The 17,814-nt window shown below is 43.4% G+C and overlaps 1 protein-coding gene across 4 annotated transcripts in view; it reads right to left on the bottom strand.

The window, feature by feature from the left end:
* FGD3 (FYVE, RhoGEF and PH domain containing 3) overlaps window positions 1-17,814 on the bottom strand; it is a 104,251-nt gene that overhangs the window by 21,361 nt on the left and 65,076 nt on the right. For all 4 annotated transcript variants that reach the window (XM_083489236.1, XM_083489235.1, XM_083489237.1 and 1 more), the window contains 9 exons: window positions 17,514-17,670; window positions 15,859-15,997; window positions 13,932-13,990; window positions 11,108-11,254; window positions 9,669-9,761; window positions 8,808-8,887; window positions 8,463-8,493; window positions 7,081-7,182; window positions 3,963-4,025 (listed from right to left, as the gene is read on the bottom strand). In XM_083489236.1, the coding sequence (XP_083345362.1) occupies window positions 3,963-4,025; window positions 7,081-7,182; window positions 8,463-8,493; window positions 8,808-8,887; window positions 9,669-9,761; window positions 11,108-11,254; window positions 13,932-13,990; window positions 15,859-15,997; window positions 17,514-17,670 (871 nt within the window). The remainder of the gene's footprint in view (window positions 1-3,962; window positions 4,026-7,080; window positions 7,183-8,462; window positions 8,494-8,807; window positions 8,888-9,668; window positions 9,762-11,107; window positions 11,255-13,931; window positions 13,991-15,858; window positions 15,998-17,513; window positions 17,671-17,814) is intronic.

The raw sequence follows: 17,814 nt of genomic DNA on the forward strand, positions 1-17,814 counted from the left end.
ATCACGTGTTGGCGGGACTTCTCTACAAGACGTGCGTCTGTTTCTTAGATGACATCCTGATCTTTTCGGAATCGCAGCAGGACCATGACGGACACGTCAAGGAAGTGCTGAGCAGGCTAAAGCAACATAGGCTCTACGCCAAGCTGGAGAAGTGCCAATTTGACGTGACGGAGGTGGATTTTCTGGGCTACAAGCTGTCTGACAAGGGGCTCGCCATGGACAGCGCCAAGGTTCGAGCGGTGTTGGATTGGAAGAGTCCACGCAACCGGAAGGAGGTCCAACGGTTTGTCGGCTTTGCGAACTTCTATCGCAAGTTTATCAAGGGCTTCGCTATGCAGACAGCGGCCATCACAGACACGCTTAGCTCCAAGAAAAAGAAGTTCATTTGGACAGAGCAGGCGGAGCAGTCCTTTCAGGCACTCAAGCGTCTCTTCGCGTCGGAAGAGCAGCTGCTTCATGTCAACCCCAGCAGGCCGATGAGGGTGGAGACAGACGCCTCGGACAGAGCCGTGGGGGCGGTCCTGCTGCAGAAGGACCCGCAGGGGGTGTGGCGACCGGGAGCGTTTTACTCCAGGAAGCTCAGCAAGTCCGAGCAGAACTACACCATCTGGGACAGGGAGTTGCTGGCCATTCATGCAGCGTTCAAAGCGTGGAGGCACTTCCTGATCGGCGCCAAGCACACGGTGCAGGTTTGCACGAACCACAAGAATCTGGAGCACTGGCGCACGGCACAGTTCCTAAACCAGAGGCAGATACGTTGGGCTGAGTTCTTTGCGAACTTCGACTTCCGCATAGAGTATGTCCCGGGGGACACTAACATCATGGCGGACGCTCTCTCCCGTAAGCCACAGTATCTGGAGGACGCAACGCCAGCGGCCGCCATGCACATCTTCGCACCAACAGTGTGGGCGTGCGCCGCGGCAACCGTGGACCTGGAGGCGGTGCGACGAGCGTTGCAGGATGACTCCTTCGCGCAAGCAAAGATGGCAGAGGTGCAAAGGGGCAAGGCAGCGGCCGACGGTTTCCAGCTACGAGATGGATTGCTCATCCGTAAAGGGGCCATCTACGTGCCGGGAGACGACCTTCGCGCCAAGGTGCTGCAGCAGCTGCACGACGCGCCCACTGCCGGGCACTTTGGCAAGGAGAAGACGGTGGAATTAGTCGCCAGGGATTTCTGGTGGCCTGGAATGAGAGGGGAGGTCGCAGACTACGTGGCGAGGTGTGACACCTGCCAGAGGGCCAAGCCAGTGCACAGACCGCCGGCCGGACTGTTGGAACCGCTGCAAACTCCGGTCGAACCTTGGGAAAGGGTGGCCCTGGACTTTGTCACGGATCTGCCCAGCTCGAGGGGCAAGACGGCAGTGCTGGTGGTGGTGGACCTGTTTTCCAAGATGGCACATTTCATTCCGTGTGCTAAGGTGGCCACGGCGGAGCAAACCGCCAAACTGTTCATAGACCACGTGTTCAAGGTTCACGGTCTGCCACGGTCTATTCTGTCCGACCGGGGGCGGCAGTTCATCTCGAATTTCTGGCAGAAGCTGATGGGCTTCCTGAACGTCAAGATCAACCTGGCGTCGGCGAGACACCCGCAGACCAACGGGCAAGCGGAGCGGGTCAATGCCATCATGCAGCAGTACCTGAGATGTTATGCAAATCAACAGCCTGCGACGTGGGTGGATTACCTGCCGCTTGCCGAGTTCGCCTACAACAACACGAAGCACGTGTCCACGGGGGTCACGCCGTTCTTCGCCAACAACGGGAGGCACCCCAGAACCTTCCCGGGACTGGAAAGAATGGGGGAGGGGGAGCCGCAGACAGCAGATGCGTTCACGTCGGAGCTGCAGGAAGTCCACGATCAGCTGAGGCGCCACCTGGAGCTGGCCAAGCACGCATACAAGGTACAAGCGGACAAACACAGAAGGGTTGGCGAAGAGCTCCACGTGGGAGACTGGGTCTGGTTAGCAGCCCACGCAGTGCCGGCCAGGTCGTTGGCCAAGAAGAAACTAGGGCATAAACAACTGGGGCCCTACCAAGTCGAAGAGCAGGTCAACCCGGTAGCTTTCAGACTGGCACTTCCGGAGGGTTCCAGAATGCATCCGGTGTTCCACAGATCGGTGCTCACTCCCTACAAGGCACCGCACAGGTTCCAGGAACCCGGAACGGCGCCGAGTCCGGTCAGAGACAGAACAGGGCACGCGGGAGTGGCACAGAAGGAGCGCATCAACGAAGTCACGGAGATTTTGGACTCCAGATGGGGGGGAAGAGGGGGTAGAATACTTTCTCGCCAAGGAGGGCACCCCGGCCAGTGCGAACAGCTGGGTTCCGGGCTACGCCTTGGACGAACCTCTGCTCAAAGACGAGTTTCATGCCCTCTTCCCACATAGACCTATGCCAGCAGACTTTTTCGACGACTGGCTTTTCACGCCCACGCTTTCGGCCAGCACGTTCCGGGGGTTCGACTCGGACGAGGACCCGACACGAGACGTCCGTTCCCCGGAGGGGTCACCCTCGGGATCTGCCTCAGAACCCTCGTATTGGTGGGACGATAGACCAGAGGAGCAGTTCCGCAGAAAGTGGCTGGAATGCCCAGGACGAGCAACGCCGCCAGGAGGAAGTGAGGGAGAGACGGACATGGACGTTTTCGGGGACGACCCTGGTTTCGAGCACGGCGGCACAGAGATGGAAGCGGAGGTGACCGTCGTCGACGAGAGCAGGGAGGAAGACCCGGGAGACTTCAGATGGAGGCCCGCCACGGGAAGCGAACGATATCCGACGTTCGTCCCTTTGCAACAGCAGCACCCAGCTCCAGCACCGGAAGGAGGGGAGGGGGGAATGGGGGGCTTCGAGGGGGGGATGGATGTCAGGGGTTTAGGAGCAGAGGCAAGGGCAAGGGAGGAAACAGAGAGCGAAGGGGAGGAGGCAGAAGAAAAGATGAGTGATGACGACGACCCGAGATCTCCGAGTCTTTCCAGTGAATCAGAGGATTCACAGAAAGGAGCACCAGTGGCCAGGGCAAGGGGGGAGTCTAGGGGGGCACCCCAGGAAGATAGAGCCAGAGGGGACTCAGAGGAGAGCAGTTGGAAATCGGGACCAGCGTCACCGCCAGAGAGCAGGGAAGAGGAAGGGAGCCAGGGGGCAAGCGCTGGCAGCTCACCACAGGAGGGAGGGCACGAGTCAGGAGTGGCCACACCTCCATCGGGGAGCGAAGAAACGGTTAAGCGGAAAGTGGAAGGTTGGGCGCGCGCGCCAAGTTCAAATGCAGAGGAAGGCGGCGCAGTAAGCAGCCCGGAAAGGGAGCCAGGTCCTAAAGCCCGGCGCAAGGAGACAGGAGGGTCCGGGGGGTCAGCGTCAGAAGAATCCCGGAAGGAAGAGACCCCGGGGGGTAGAGGGACCCAGAGGAGGACAGTCAGGCGGAAAAGGTGGAGCCGGGCTAGGATATTAAGTTGGTGCACACGGGGCGGAGACTCAGACGGAGCTTCGCCGATCTAGCTACTAGACGTAGAGTTGCACGCAGCAGCTTGAGAATGGAAACTGTAACTCAATAAAGACTTTTACTTAATGATCGCTGGCTAGCGTGATCCTCTGTGAGCTAGGATCTTCAAGCAGCTCTGACATCAAGTAACAATGGCTTATTTTGTACTGGCTTCAGGAGTCCTGCTCGCTTGTAAATAGAAGACAATGATTTCTTTCCCAACAGTATTCAAAGGAAGCTAATTCAGTCTGCATATGGACTCGTGCTTCAGAAGTGAGGTAAGTGTTGAAAGTTTTACAATAGAAAAGGTCAGGAGCAATTTTCACTAATGGTGAAAAGGCACAGTTCAAGTAAATAAAATTCGAATAGAGAATATAGGCTAATGCATGACCATGTCTGGAACGGGCCTGCTCCCCCCCCCCTCTCCTCTAATCAAAACAAAACATTTGAACATTTGATTTAATGAGGCATCCTCCTCGCAATTGCTTACCCCTCCAGATGTGCTGCTACCATCTGTTCCTGGCATGGATTCCACAGAACTGGTGCTCGCTATCTGTTGTGGGAAAGCCATAAGAAAGCACATGAATACTAATAAAACACCCAGCTCTTTAATAGCTCAATACTATGAGCTCTTGCACTGGCCAAGGAGTGTTTGGGAAGGGTCACTATGACTGCTGTTACACCGTTCTTGTGGTTGCGAGGTGACCCAGAGGTGCAATGAGGGTCTGCACTGTTACATAGGCACCAGACCGTAATGGTATATGACACCACTGATGAAAGAGCTGTTGTGAAATACAGAATAGCTAAAGACAATGGGCGGCAACACAAAATACCTGACAGGCATTTCAGCCACTATGGATACAGTTCTACCCAACATTGTAATTTGACATTGTGGAATGATAAATGAGGCACCAGAATAGACCTTCTCTGTCTAATATACACAGGATATCAGTAGTTATACTTTATTATAGTCTATCCACCTTTTGTCCAGGGAGTTCCCATTTTAGCATTTCCCAGCAAAGCATCCACATGTTAGGACTGCCCGAGATATACTGGCTTGCTCAAGGACCCAGTGAACTTCATATCTGAGTGGTGATTTGAACCTGGATTCAAAAGGCTCATACAAACATACCATAGGCTCTTTTTGTGCACACCAACATATATCTGCCCATGATGTAATAACACTTTGGTTCTAATAGAACATAAAATCATCATATTTAAAATTCTTGAAAGCTAGAAACACTGGAAAGGGTGTCACTCTGCACATCAACGGGTACAGTGTCCAACAAGTTAGAAATCCCCAAAGCGGCTCATCCACATAACTGTTGTGGGTGGTATCATAGAATAGAATCATAGAATCATAGAGTTGGAAGAGACCATAAGGGCCATCGAGTCCAACCCCCTGCCAAGCAGGAAACACCATCAGAGCACTCCTGACATATGGTTGTCAAGCCTCTGCTTAAAGACCTCCAAAGTAGGAGACTCCACCACACTCCTTGGCAGCAAATTCCACTGTCGAACAGCTCTTACTGTCAGGAAGTTCTTCCTAATGTTTAGGTGGAATCTTCTTTCTTGTAGTTTGGATCCATTGCTCCGTGTCCGCTTCTCTGGAGCAGCAGAAAACAACCGTTCTCCCTCCTCTATGTGACATCCTTTTATATATTTGAACATGGCTATCATATCACCCCTTAACCTCCTCTTCTCCAGGCTAAACATGCCCAGCTCCCTTAGCCGTTCCTCATAAGGCATTGTTTCCAGGCCTTTGACCATTTTGGTTGCCATTTTGGTAATACTGGCTTCCAAGAGCAATTTAGTACTTGGGGATGTACTATCATCACCCTGACCAAAATGCTGAGAGAATCTTGAGATGGAGAATAAAATCCAGGAGACATCCAGAACTGCTGTAGTAATGGGTGACTTTAATTACCCTCATACAGGCAGGCTATATGCTCCAAACATAACAAACTGGTAACATCTATTTCTAGATATCCTAAATGATGATGTTCTATGGGAATCAACTAGAGGGGTGGCACTCAGAACCTGGCATGAGATATAAGTACTGTTGAGCCAAATGGGAACAGTGATCCATAATGTTATCACATTTAACATATATGTAAGCGGACAACTGCCCAAAAAGTTCTACACAGTCACATTTGATTTCAAAAGAGAAAAGCTCCCCAGAATGAAGGAACTGGTAAAAGGAAGCTAAGAGGCAAAGTAAAGAGGACCCAATTTCTCCAGAATGCTTGGGGGTTTTCAAAACCACAATGAAAGCTTGACTAGAATGTATACCACAGTTCAAGAAAGGTACCACCAGGGCCAAGAGGATGTCATCATGGTTAGCAAGCAGAGAAAAGGAAGCTCTTAGAGGCTATTAGAGACCATTTTCTTGAGAAAATTGTTGAAAGGAGAGGGAGAGGAATTCAAGGAGCACATTGTTAAAAACAAAGACCACCAACAAAAAACTCTTTAAATACATGAATAGCAGGAGACCAGCTAGGCAAGCAGCTGGATCTTTGAATGACATGGGTATCAAAAGACTCTTAAAGGATAGAAGAGAAAGTTCAGAGAAGCTGAATGAATTCTTATGCCTGCCTTCACAGAAGATGTGGGATAAATCCCTGTGTCTGAACTTTCTTAGAGATGGAGTATGAGAATAGCAGTGATAGGTGACTAGGTTCTAGGTCTTATCGGCAAATTGAAAACTGACAAAACACTGGGTCCAGATGGCATCCACTTGAGAGTTCTTAAAGAGTTCAAATGTGAAATTGTTGATCTTCTAAGAAAAATATGTAACATGTGCCTACTATCAATCCCCATACCTGAGGAGTGGAAAGTAGCCAACTTAACATGAATCTCTTTTAAAGGGATCCAGCAAATTACAGACCAGTTTACTTATTCCTGGAAAACTGGTGAAAAGCTTTATTAAAGGTAGAACTCCCAAGCATATAGAAGAACAAATTTCAGCAAAGGTAGGTCCTGTCTCACTAACCTTTCTTAGTACTTTGAGAGTGCCAACAAGTATATAGATAAAAGTACATCGTCAAATATTCCTGAGTAAGTTTATCAGTTGCAGAATAAGAGGAGAGGTCCTCTTAAGAACCAGTAACTGGGTAAGAAACAGGAAGCAGAGAACAGGAATAAATGGATAGTTCTCCTAATGGATGGAAGCAGAAAGTGAAGTCCACCAAGCAAGAGAGCCAACCTTGCATAATCAATCAAAGACACAGCACACATATGCTATTTGAATGGTAATGCCCATCTACTTTAGGTGGGCGGGCCCTCAAATATTTTATGGGGGGGGCGCGAAAGGACCTTAACCCGTAGGAGTTGGTTCCTATGCCACCAAGGATTAGTACTAGGACCTGTGCTTTTAAGCATGTTCATAAAGTGACTAATGTAACTCAATAAAAGCAAGTGTCAAGAGATGGAGAAAATTGCCTCCCTTTGTCCAGTTCCCCAATGGAAAGTCCCAGGAGGGAGGCTCCACTTATGGGAACTCTGGATCAAAAACACGGGCTACAAATTAAAAACAAAAAAATTGCAAGTTTAAGTGCAATATATATGACAGCAAAGACCCACAGGTATAATGATCACTAAATGCTTACTGATGAATCTGGGAGATGCTCATCTTCTTGAGAAAAAGAGCTATTATAAGCTCTAAACGTTTCACTGTTCTGTTTATGCTTTTCAATTGTTGCTTGAATGACCTGCAATAAAATTCCAAGAAATGCAGTAAGTAAAAGTAACCTGCAAAATCTTATTTAGAACACAAAACCAAAAACTTTTTTTAGAACAAAACAAAACTGTTTGCAGATGTCATTACTTAAGAGTGTTGTTTCTACAAGATAAAGAATTTCCAAGTATGACTTACAAAAGTAGAGCCTCAAATTAAGAACGTAGTCTGTAAAAACTGAAAGGTCACTTCAGTTAACTAACTATAAGGAACAAAAGCACTATCAGAATTATATAAATGTAATGGGAGAGGTAGGCAATGGGTCTTCTGCTAAAACACCAATAAGATTTCAATGCAGAAGTCATCAGTTCCTCACCCCGAAGCAATATTTTCCATTACTGTAATAGAGTACATGTGAGGCTGCCTTTGAAGACGCAGTTATTATAAAATACTATTGTGGAAATGCTAACTGGGACTCTGCATTAGGAATCCATCTTGCTTGTTCTGAAGCATCTGCATTGGCTATTCGTCTATGTTCAGGCTCACATTAAAGTGATTATGCTCACTTTTAAAGTTATTTCTTCATGGCTTGGGACATATGTGACCATTTTCTTAAGGCACATGAGTGCCTTAAGATAATTCTCAGAGACTTTGGATACCCATTACAAATACAGGGCTGTATCCGACCAAGCTGCGTAATGCCTTCTGCTTGCATAACGGGACTTCCTCTCCCTCTACACCCTCACCAATCTGCTGTGGAGGGTTGGAGGAAACCCCAGGATAGATCTGGGTGGAGTGCAGCGTCACATGGGGCAGAGAGGCTGTTCTGTTGTTCAGGCATAAGTCCCTGCACTAATAGGATGGCTTTGCTAGATACAACCCTTGGTGGATTATGATTAGGGAGCAGACTTTTCTGTTACAGTCCTAGTTATGGAATACCATCGGGAGGTTCACATTTGCCTACTCTGACATCATCTTAGCACCAAAGTCTTTTTTTACTGTCTCAGGCATGTTAAGGGCATGCTTTCATCTCCAGTGTCTGGTTTTTTTATAATGCTTTTTAAAAAAAAAAAACTTTTGCTAGCTTTATTGTTATTTTACTCAGCTTTACTTATCTTTGTATAGCTGTATTTCATTGTTTTATTGTAAATTGCTCAGGGAAAGGTGTCTTTTTGGCAGGGTGGGGTATAACAGCTTGGAAATAATGAAATGGAGAAAAAAGTTCCTATATGCAGCTTAATGTACTTAGCAAAGAAGAACACCAAAAATGAAATGGGATGGCATAAAGGCTAAGTAAAATATGCTTATATTGACCTGGATCCATTCTTTCTTCTCTTCTTCTGTCCTATAAAATGCAGAAAAGACATACATGTTGTATACATGTAGCATATTCAGTAGCTGTTTTAATATCTGCAGTCTTATAAGCAGATAATAATCTTATTCATCTCTACAGTAAATTCATGTTTTGTTGCTGGAATCTGCTATGCCACCTATTCTAAACTCGGCAGCATATAATTGAAAACTACCCTTTGCTTCCCCTTTACCTTATTTATGATTCAAAGCAATAGAATTTACTAGAATGAATTATTTTACCAATTGCTTCCACAGCCTAACATTCCTTGCTCAAAACATGCAGAATGAATGAACAAAATTCTGTACCTAGCTTGTAGCTCCAATGATCTTTTCTTTCCTGTTATTGAGAATGTATGAGTCACATTTTGCTTGCTGATTTCCTGGACCTAGGAAACCAAGTATATTTTACTATACTTTAAAATGCAATTTTCTAAACACTTTTAAGATTACCAAACAAACCGCTACTCTCTCTAAATAAACAGCAGCAACTATTAATAATAATAATGAACTGTTTGTTTAAAAATAACATCTAGTGTCTACTTTTTAATGGCAATGCTTTCGGAGGCATTATTTACACAAGGGTTTTTCTGAGATACAAACAAGGTTTGCCAGCTGTAAGGTGCAGAAGCAGTTGGTGGAAGAGACTTGGACTCTAACCTAGACTGTATCTGCGACTAGTCTAGGCACGGAGAAATGTATGGGTCCACATCCACTATGTTTTAAGCTCAGCGGCTTTCAAGTGGCACTTATGGTACTGCAATGCCAGAGGAGAAACTGACTGTGGCTTTATTGTTGTTATTGTTTGCACGGTCCCCCTGTTGAAGTCTGCAATACTGCATACTCATTTCCTGCAGTTCCATCTTCAATAACAGCATGTCATGTTCCGCCTTCCACGTTGCCTGTGTTTTACTTTGCTTATGCATCTGGGGATGGCCAAAGGGCTTGTTTCTCAACAAGAGTGACAAATTCTGAATCACAGAATCATAGAGTTGGAAGGGAACCTGAGGATCAACTAGTCCAAACTTCTGCAATGAAGGACTAAACAGCTGTCCCTTATGGGGTTCAAACCTGCAACCTTGGCATTATCAGCAGCACGCTCTAACCAACTGAGCTATCCAAGCACTGTTATAAAAGTATATTATAAATGCAAGCGAACAAGATACAAACCTGCAATCCTGCAATATCGATCTTTTCTCGCACACTGAATTTCTGGCCTATTAATCTTAGTTTGGGCACGCAGTACAACACCATGCTGTTAAACTGCAATTGATGGAAAATTCTTGTTATGGTATGTGGAAATCACTTTAATATTCAGCCACACCCTTCATTATAAAATCAGTAAGCATAGCCACCCCCTTAATTGCAAAATCAGTTGTTACACTTCATTTCTCCAATAAAGGTTAAAATTTCTAGCACTGTGGTGTGTGAAATTTATCAGGAATTCATTTTTATAGCAACAGCTCATGGGGGGATTGAGGAAAGCTCAATTTTGACTGTGAATCGTCTACATCCTATGAATTGTGATTTTTAAAATATTTTTATTATTATTATTCAATTTCTTGGTCGCTTCATCTTGCGCAGGGCAACCCAAAGCAACTTACAACCAGACAGACAGACAGACAAACAAACAAACAAACAAACAACACCCCACAATAAATACATTAAAAGAAAAAGGAAAAAGAAACACATTTAAAACATCCTGGCCATATACAAAAGGCCACAGATATAGTTAAATGCCAAAGGCCTGGTTACAGAGGGGGGGAAACTGCCTGACAATAACTATGATTGAAATTCAATGCCACTGCCAGACAGAATGACACCCCCTACCGCCCTCTTCTCCAGACACACTATATTGGTTGTTCTCCTACTCACCCACCCCAGAGCCAATTTCCGGGGAGGGGAAATACCCCTTGTACAAGCAGACGTCCTCATGCAGGGCTTGTGGCAACAGGAGTCAGGTGAATCCTGCCCTATACCTGCAATGTACAATATAGCTGTACAAAACCAACCCACAACATGCTGGGAAGATGCCAGAGTGTTTTCCAGCAGATATTTCAGTAGTATTCTCTGCAGAACTATAAAAATAAGAAAAGCCTTCTATGTCACATGTGGACTCACACAGAGAGAAACTATGTGTGGATATTATATTCAGAGAACCATGTCAGAAGATCAACATCTAATGGCTGGCCGGGCCTGACCTCAGATTTCCAAAGTGCTGCTCCTGTTTTTTGCACAAAATGGTTGACGATGTCCACAGGAGCCTGTGATTGTTAATGATAATTTAAAAGATTATACTTAAGTCTGGTGGCAATGGGTTTGTCAGGTTAATGTCTGTGGACTATTTAATATTCAGCAGCATAATACTTTGGGATAAACTAATAAATGAAAAGTGCCAATTACACAAAAACCAAAGCATCATCAAATACTGGTATGGCGACAGAAAGAATATTTTCTTTAAAACAGAACAGAACCTGCTTTTGTGAAAGGAAAATACATGTGCAATACAGAGCAGACTCCACCAGCAAGACCTGACCAATCAGATCAAAGGAGACTTTGTGTCTACAAAGTAGGTGAACACTTTACTCCTGAGAAATGAAGTAACTCACCAGAAATAGATACCTATCCTGAGCGGTGCCATTCTTTGCTGACAGCTTCTGAATATGCCCTTCTTTAATCAATTCATTGGCTGGATTAACAATATCCTCTTCTCCTCCAAGGCGCTCATACACTTCTAACAGCTTGTGCATCTTTTCCTACAAGCACAAAAAGGAAATGCCAACTCAGCTAACAGCTAGCCTTTGTCTATTGCTTTGCGATACACACACTAGAAGAAAAAAACAATTCAATTAATTAACAGGGGAAATGCTACCTACTAAAGAATTACTAAATATTTGTATTAAAAAAAAATGAACCAACAAAAAAATACATGAAAGAAGAAATAAACAGTGCAAGTCCATGGTTTTTCACAGCCTTAAAAAAGCAACCATGAAAACAGAATGCACTCTAGCAACATAAAGCATGTAATCCTCTCTATTTTAATCATCTCTTGGTACTTCATTGCATTGCCACAGAATCCCAAATAGCTCTTCTGTCAAAGTAGTCAGGAAATTGATTCCCAAAATCATAAAGAAGATAAAATTCTAGCCCTCACAACAGCAGTAATAAGAGCTGGAAGCTAGGGAAAGACACTTTCATGGGGATCTGATGCCCACATATGAATTTTAGCAAGCAGGGGCTGCCTTATATGTGTCACAAAGGTCTGTACACCAATTTCCAGTGCAGCCATTAATTTCTTCCTGACAACCAAATTCTTCTCAGGGTAGACCCATTGGCATTGAAGGACGTGAGGTAGTAATGTTTATTGATTTCAACAGATCTATTCTGAGTACAACTAGTACAGTGGTACCTCAGGTTAAGTACTTAATTTGTTCCGGAGGTCCGTTCTTAACCTGAAACTGTTCTTAACCTGAAGCACCACTTTAGCTAATGGGGCCTCCTGCTGCTGCCGCGCCGCCTTATCCTGAAGCAAAGTTCTTAACCTAAAGCACTATTTCTGGGTTAGCGGAGTGTGTAACCTGAAGCGTATGTAACCTGAGGTACCACTGTATGTTGTTGTTGCTGTTGTTGTTAATCCTCCACTCCATTTTCCCTGACATAGTTGAAGGTAGCTTACAAGTACATTAAAGGTAAAGGTAAAGGGACCCCTGACCATTAGGTCCAGTCGTGACCGACTATGGGGTTGCGGCGCTCATCTCGCTTTATTGGCCGAGGGAGCCGCCGTTTGTCCGCAGACAGCTTCCGGGTCCTGTGGCTAGCATGACTAAGCCGCCACCCGCGTCCCTTCAAGTACATTAAAAACCACTAAAAACAATAATTAAAAAACAATTAAACATTGATAGGATTAAAACTACACAGTACACACACTTCAGCTTCCTTAGCAACTGTTCCCCATGCCTTGCTATATGTGTGTGTTGCAAGCTGCATGGTTTCTTTATTATTGCCAGCCTTTGATCCCATCCACTTGGCACTCAGAGCACTGGCACGATAAGAGAGCCTTTGAACGCAAATGTTTCCCTGCTCCTGTGCAAGAATAATGGTGTCTCAATAAGGAAGATGAAAACACCTCTAACTTGTGAATCTGAGAAAGAGAAGAAGCCACAACTACTTCCTGTAAAGAACGCCCAGAGTGAGAAACAAGTGGCTTCATTTAAAACATTGCCTATAATTATTTCTTACAAAAACAGAAGTGTTGCTAGGAGGTAAAATTAGACAAGTAAATATGTCACATCTAAAACAAACCCTGCATTTTCTTTAAAATGTTTTCAAGAAAAGGCAGGGTGATTTTATTAAATAAACACATACACAAAGCTTGGATCTTATAGAAATTGTCTCAGTATTGTGTGTGTGTGTGTGTGTGTGTGTGTGTGTGTGTGTGCGCGCGCGTGCGCGCGCGCACACACACACACAGAGTTTTATGGATTTTCAGTGTTTCAACACGATTACAAATAAGTATTGCTAATCTTTGTAAATGTTCTTATTGCAGTTACTGCATACATTGTCATTTTGGAAACCAGACTAAGCCTGCCTTTCAGAGTTTGACTAACTGAGATGTCATCTGCTCAACCACATGAACACTAGCACTTAGAGAAGCTCTGCAGGTATTAAAACCAGAAACTTCTGTAGGCAAAGCATATGCTCTGCTGCTTATTCCATCATTGTTACATTTCCTATAGGATTTTCACTTATAAACAACTGTCTTTATATATGTCTTCTTAATGACAGAAGCATGGTCTTTAATCTAGGTTTGGCTTATTTTTCACTTGACAGAGTGAACCTTAGGAACATGTCCACTTGCCACACTATAAATAAGCTCATTATGAGCCATGCATTCATTTGCCTAATGACGAGAATACCTCCTGCCCCCAAAATGGTATTAGGGTCACAGGCAATTGCAATTTCACACAACACCTATCTCATATATGTTCATATTCATATATGGGTAAAAAAGGTAAATATATGGACCTGTTCTCTGCCATATATAGGGTCAAACCCCCTAATTGGCCTGTTTCATTTGTAAGAACAACGGCTGAATATTTTAAGTATGCTAAAACTTATGAACATTTTTAGAATACACAGTAAAGAAACTACAACAAAAGATGAGTTTTTGAAAATGGCTACATAAATTAGTATCAGTCACAAGACAGAAAATGCCGGGGGGGGGGGACATATAGTTATTATCTATCATATACATAAATAATAGATAATAACTATAGAAAGTCACTAATTTATACTTCAGTTTGATCTAGAAAGTTTGAATAAGTATGAAAAACCAACATTAAGTCTTCATGGAGTAATGAGAAAACCACTGGTTCAAATAGGAAGCTCAGTTAATGGCTCAGGTGATGATTCAGTTACACAATTTCTACTCACCATCTTTCGGATGGCTGCGTTTGAATGGTTTGCTGCAGTAGAAATGAGCTCCAGTGATTCTGCAATAAAGCAGCAGCAGTTACACATTCTCCAGATCATTATCAGTTAATAGTGCAGTTTTTTATTTCCCTGATGTGTACAGCATTTCTGCAAAAATGCGGCTGCACATAAATGACAGGTTTGTAAGGAAAAATCCATTGCATCATATTCCTGTGATGGGTCAAGCGTGTATGCAAGAGTATTAACATAGGACACATTTTTAAAAACTGAAATAAGTAGCACAGATAACTTGCAACTTGTGTGCATTCAGATTTACATGCTTGGCAAAAGAATTAAAAAAATAAATAAAAAGGGGAAGGAGGGAGGGTGTTCCAGGAAAAATGACTTTGGCAATCCTACCTGCCATTGAACCCAATGTGTTTTGACTATATGCGATTTTGGTTTTGTGTGATACCCAGAATGTAACTACTGGGTGAGTCGAGAGTCCCCGTATACAGTGGGCAACAGTAAATTACCAAGAGAGGAAAGCAGCAATATATGAACAGTTATTTTGCTTAGGCACAGCCCTATTTCTACAACTTCCTGTGCAGGAACAGGAATTTCTTTTCCCCAATTTATGGTTGGTGTTAATGTAGGTTCTTAATGTTCAAGCCCAGCCTCAAACATCTCTCTGAAGGTGTTTCACATCTGGAACATAATTTGTGCCTTTTCTGGTTGTATGCTTCCAAGGCACATATTCATTATATAGAAGGAAGCCTTTAGCAAATGCTTCTCTTCAGTTGCCCAGAATCCACATAAGGAACTGCAAGCCCCCTTTTGTCTGTACTTTTCTTTGTGGAAGGAAACCTGCAGGGGAACTGATATCACATTAGACTTTCAGCCAGTTAAGCATACAAAGCAGATGAAGCAAGACTGAGTGTATGGCAAGCTATAGGAGGAAGGCTTGCTTCTCTGTCCCAGCGCATGCTGAGTCTATATATGTGGGTGGGAGGATTGCATGAACTGGCCTGGATACTTTTGAACAGGAAGAATTCTACATTCAACTCATAGCACCTAGGGAGGAAATGGCCAAAGATACGTTCTTTACATGTAATATAAAGAATAATGTATTATGGCATTAAAAGATATAGATCAGCAGATGGGGAACCTATGCCTCTCCATATTTATGTAATTGTTATTCTTATTAAATTTTATATACCTTCATCTGAGGATCACAAGACAGTTTACAATATAAAAACACAAAAATGGTCTTGGGTTGTTGGGATTTGGAGTGCAACAACATCTGGAGGGCACAATTTGCCCATTCCTGAACTAGATGATTACTACCAATCAATTACTTTAAGGATCTAAACCTAGCAACCATTGTGACCCACTGTCTTTCTCCTTGTCTCAGATTCCGTTCTCACTCCCATGCCCATTGTTCTCCCAGCTCCATTGCCTCTTGAGTTCCTGCCTCTTAGTTTACCCATTTCCAATGATATCTTCCTTATACTGAGTCTCCTCTCAAATCTATTTCTGTCCCTGTGTAAAGTTGAAATCCTACCCAATCAGAAATTTCAATTTCTCTCTCAAAAAAGTTGGCTGGCAAACAGTTGAAATGTCAGGAAACGTTATGCGCCATCATGACACTTCAGCCGACTGGTGTCAGAAGCTTCACTACCAGAGAATAAGTTGATTGGAACTATCATTATCATGCAAAAGGTATGTATCAGGTGCTGTGCACTAAGTAAAAAAGAAATGACAAGTTTGGTTTAACAGGTCCACAATAAAAAGAGTGTTGTTATCAAATTGTTGTCATCAAAGAGTGTTGTTGTCAGATTTTGACAAAAGAGGAAAAGGTTTAATTTTGAAAAGCTATAACATGATACATATTTATGCCCCCACACAGAATAAGATGCCGAACCATGTGGATGAAAACTGTACATACTTTCAGCATCTTTTCGGTCTAGTGACTCTTCAGGAAGTTTTTTAAGGTAATCCTTTAGGAGAAGCTCATAGCGTGGAATTCTCTGTACAGGTTCCAGCATGTGATGCTGTAATGTCAAGTTTCCACATATTTCTTCTTTCTGTAATTAAAGGAAAGCAGGCTGATTTTCTGAACAATTTTTTTCTTTTGCCATATCCATGTACTTAAACCATTTAATGATGTAGGACTGTAGAAAGATGTTCATATGCTTAATTAGTCAGTTTTTTAAAATTATCATAAAGATGCTGGCGGTTATGGCAAGGTAAATACAGAATCAAGCAAAGTGTTCTATAGAACTGCTTTCAGATGTACAAATTATCATCATAATAAAAAGGGGAAGGAGAGGAAAGGACATTTAGTTACTATGTCATGCTGGATCCAGGCCCAAAGGCATCTCTTACTGATACCTTGGTTTCAACCTAGGCTCAGTCCAGTACAGCAGTCCATCCCTACATCTACTACCCAATTCATGTTCCTTTCCTGTAACAGTATTATTTATTTCATTATTTCTCAGTGGTATATTCATCACAAAACAAACAAGTACGAAGTGTTGTATACAGAATAGACCCAATGGAAGGAAGATAACATCAAGCTCTTCTGATTATTCCACCAGTGCAAGCATTTCACCTTACTGGGCAGAACAATCCCCTGTCTCTTCCCACCATGCACTGTTCTGGGAGTTCTCATGACCACCTTACCACCACCACCACCAGTCACTTTAGGGAGGTGTAGGGGGGCATCCAGGGGGAGGAGAGGGAAGGAGACTCACTGTGCAGGAAGAAATCCTTGCACGGGGCTTCTGCTGCTGACTGGGACTCAATAGACAAATCCTGCCCATTGAAATTAATAGACCTAAGTTACACATGTCCATTAATTTAAACTAGTCTGCTCTAAGTAAAACTAACATTGGATTCAACTCAAAGTATGCAAGTTAATTAATATGGAATACACTGATCAATATAATGACTATGCATGAAGAGAAAAACAGGTTTATCTTAAACTATGGATTAATGCAAGCCAGCAAATGTTGACAGTTCCCAGTTAGAAGGCTGCAGGAGCTTTGTTTCTCCTACTGTAGCCTCAGGCTTAGCTTAGCATTATTTCTGAATCTAGGATCATGGTTTATTTTGCTCTGGACAAACCATGACCTGAAACCAAGGTCTTACTGTTCTGGGCTTGTCTAGAAGAAATAAACCATGATCTCAGGTTCAGGCATAACACTAAGTCAAGCCATAAAAAGTGGCTTCTTCAAGGAAGTTATTTTCCTTTGCAGCCTGGCTTCAATTCAGAGTTAATAATAATAATAATAATAATAATAATAATAATAATAATAATAATAATAATAAATTTCATATGCCCATTTAATGGTTTATATTTATTACAATAGTCTCTGTGTAAAACCAATGAGCTGGCCAGAGATCTAGCTGGCACAATCACATGTCACTGAAATCAACCCTGCCTTCCCTAAAAGGTTTTCTTGGCTACAGAGCTACACAGGCAGACCTATCCTGAATATAATACCATAAGTTTGTGGAATGGAACTTTTTCTGGTTTCACTCCCTCACATGTGTAATGTCAACAAGGCATGGACTGTGAGAAGTACAAATGATTTATACCTGTATGTTTTGAATAACAGCTTTAAAAGGAACAGATCTCTGCATCCATGTGTTCACCATGTCCATTGCTCTGTCAAAATTCTTTACATATTCTCCATACATCTTCAGAAATGGAGCAAGTTTTTGGACGATGTCTCCAAGCCTTGGGTTTGTATTCCTGTAGACAGAAGAAACAACAAGACAAATTTAAAGAAAAACACAGAAATGGAAGATGACATCAGCTGGCAACTACAATTGCACATCCTATGTTTGAATGCAGTCTGATATAATTGATCTCCATAAATTACAAGTATAGTTAAAA

This window comes from Podarcis liolepis (genome assembly GCF_965112155.1).
Source record: "Podarcis liolepis genome assembly, chromosome: 2".
In the NCBI taxonomy this organism is placed as follows: Eukaryota; Metazoa; Chordata; class Lepidosauria; order Squamata; family Lacertidae; genus Podarcis; species Podarcis liolepis.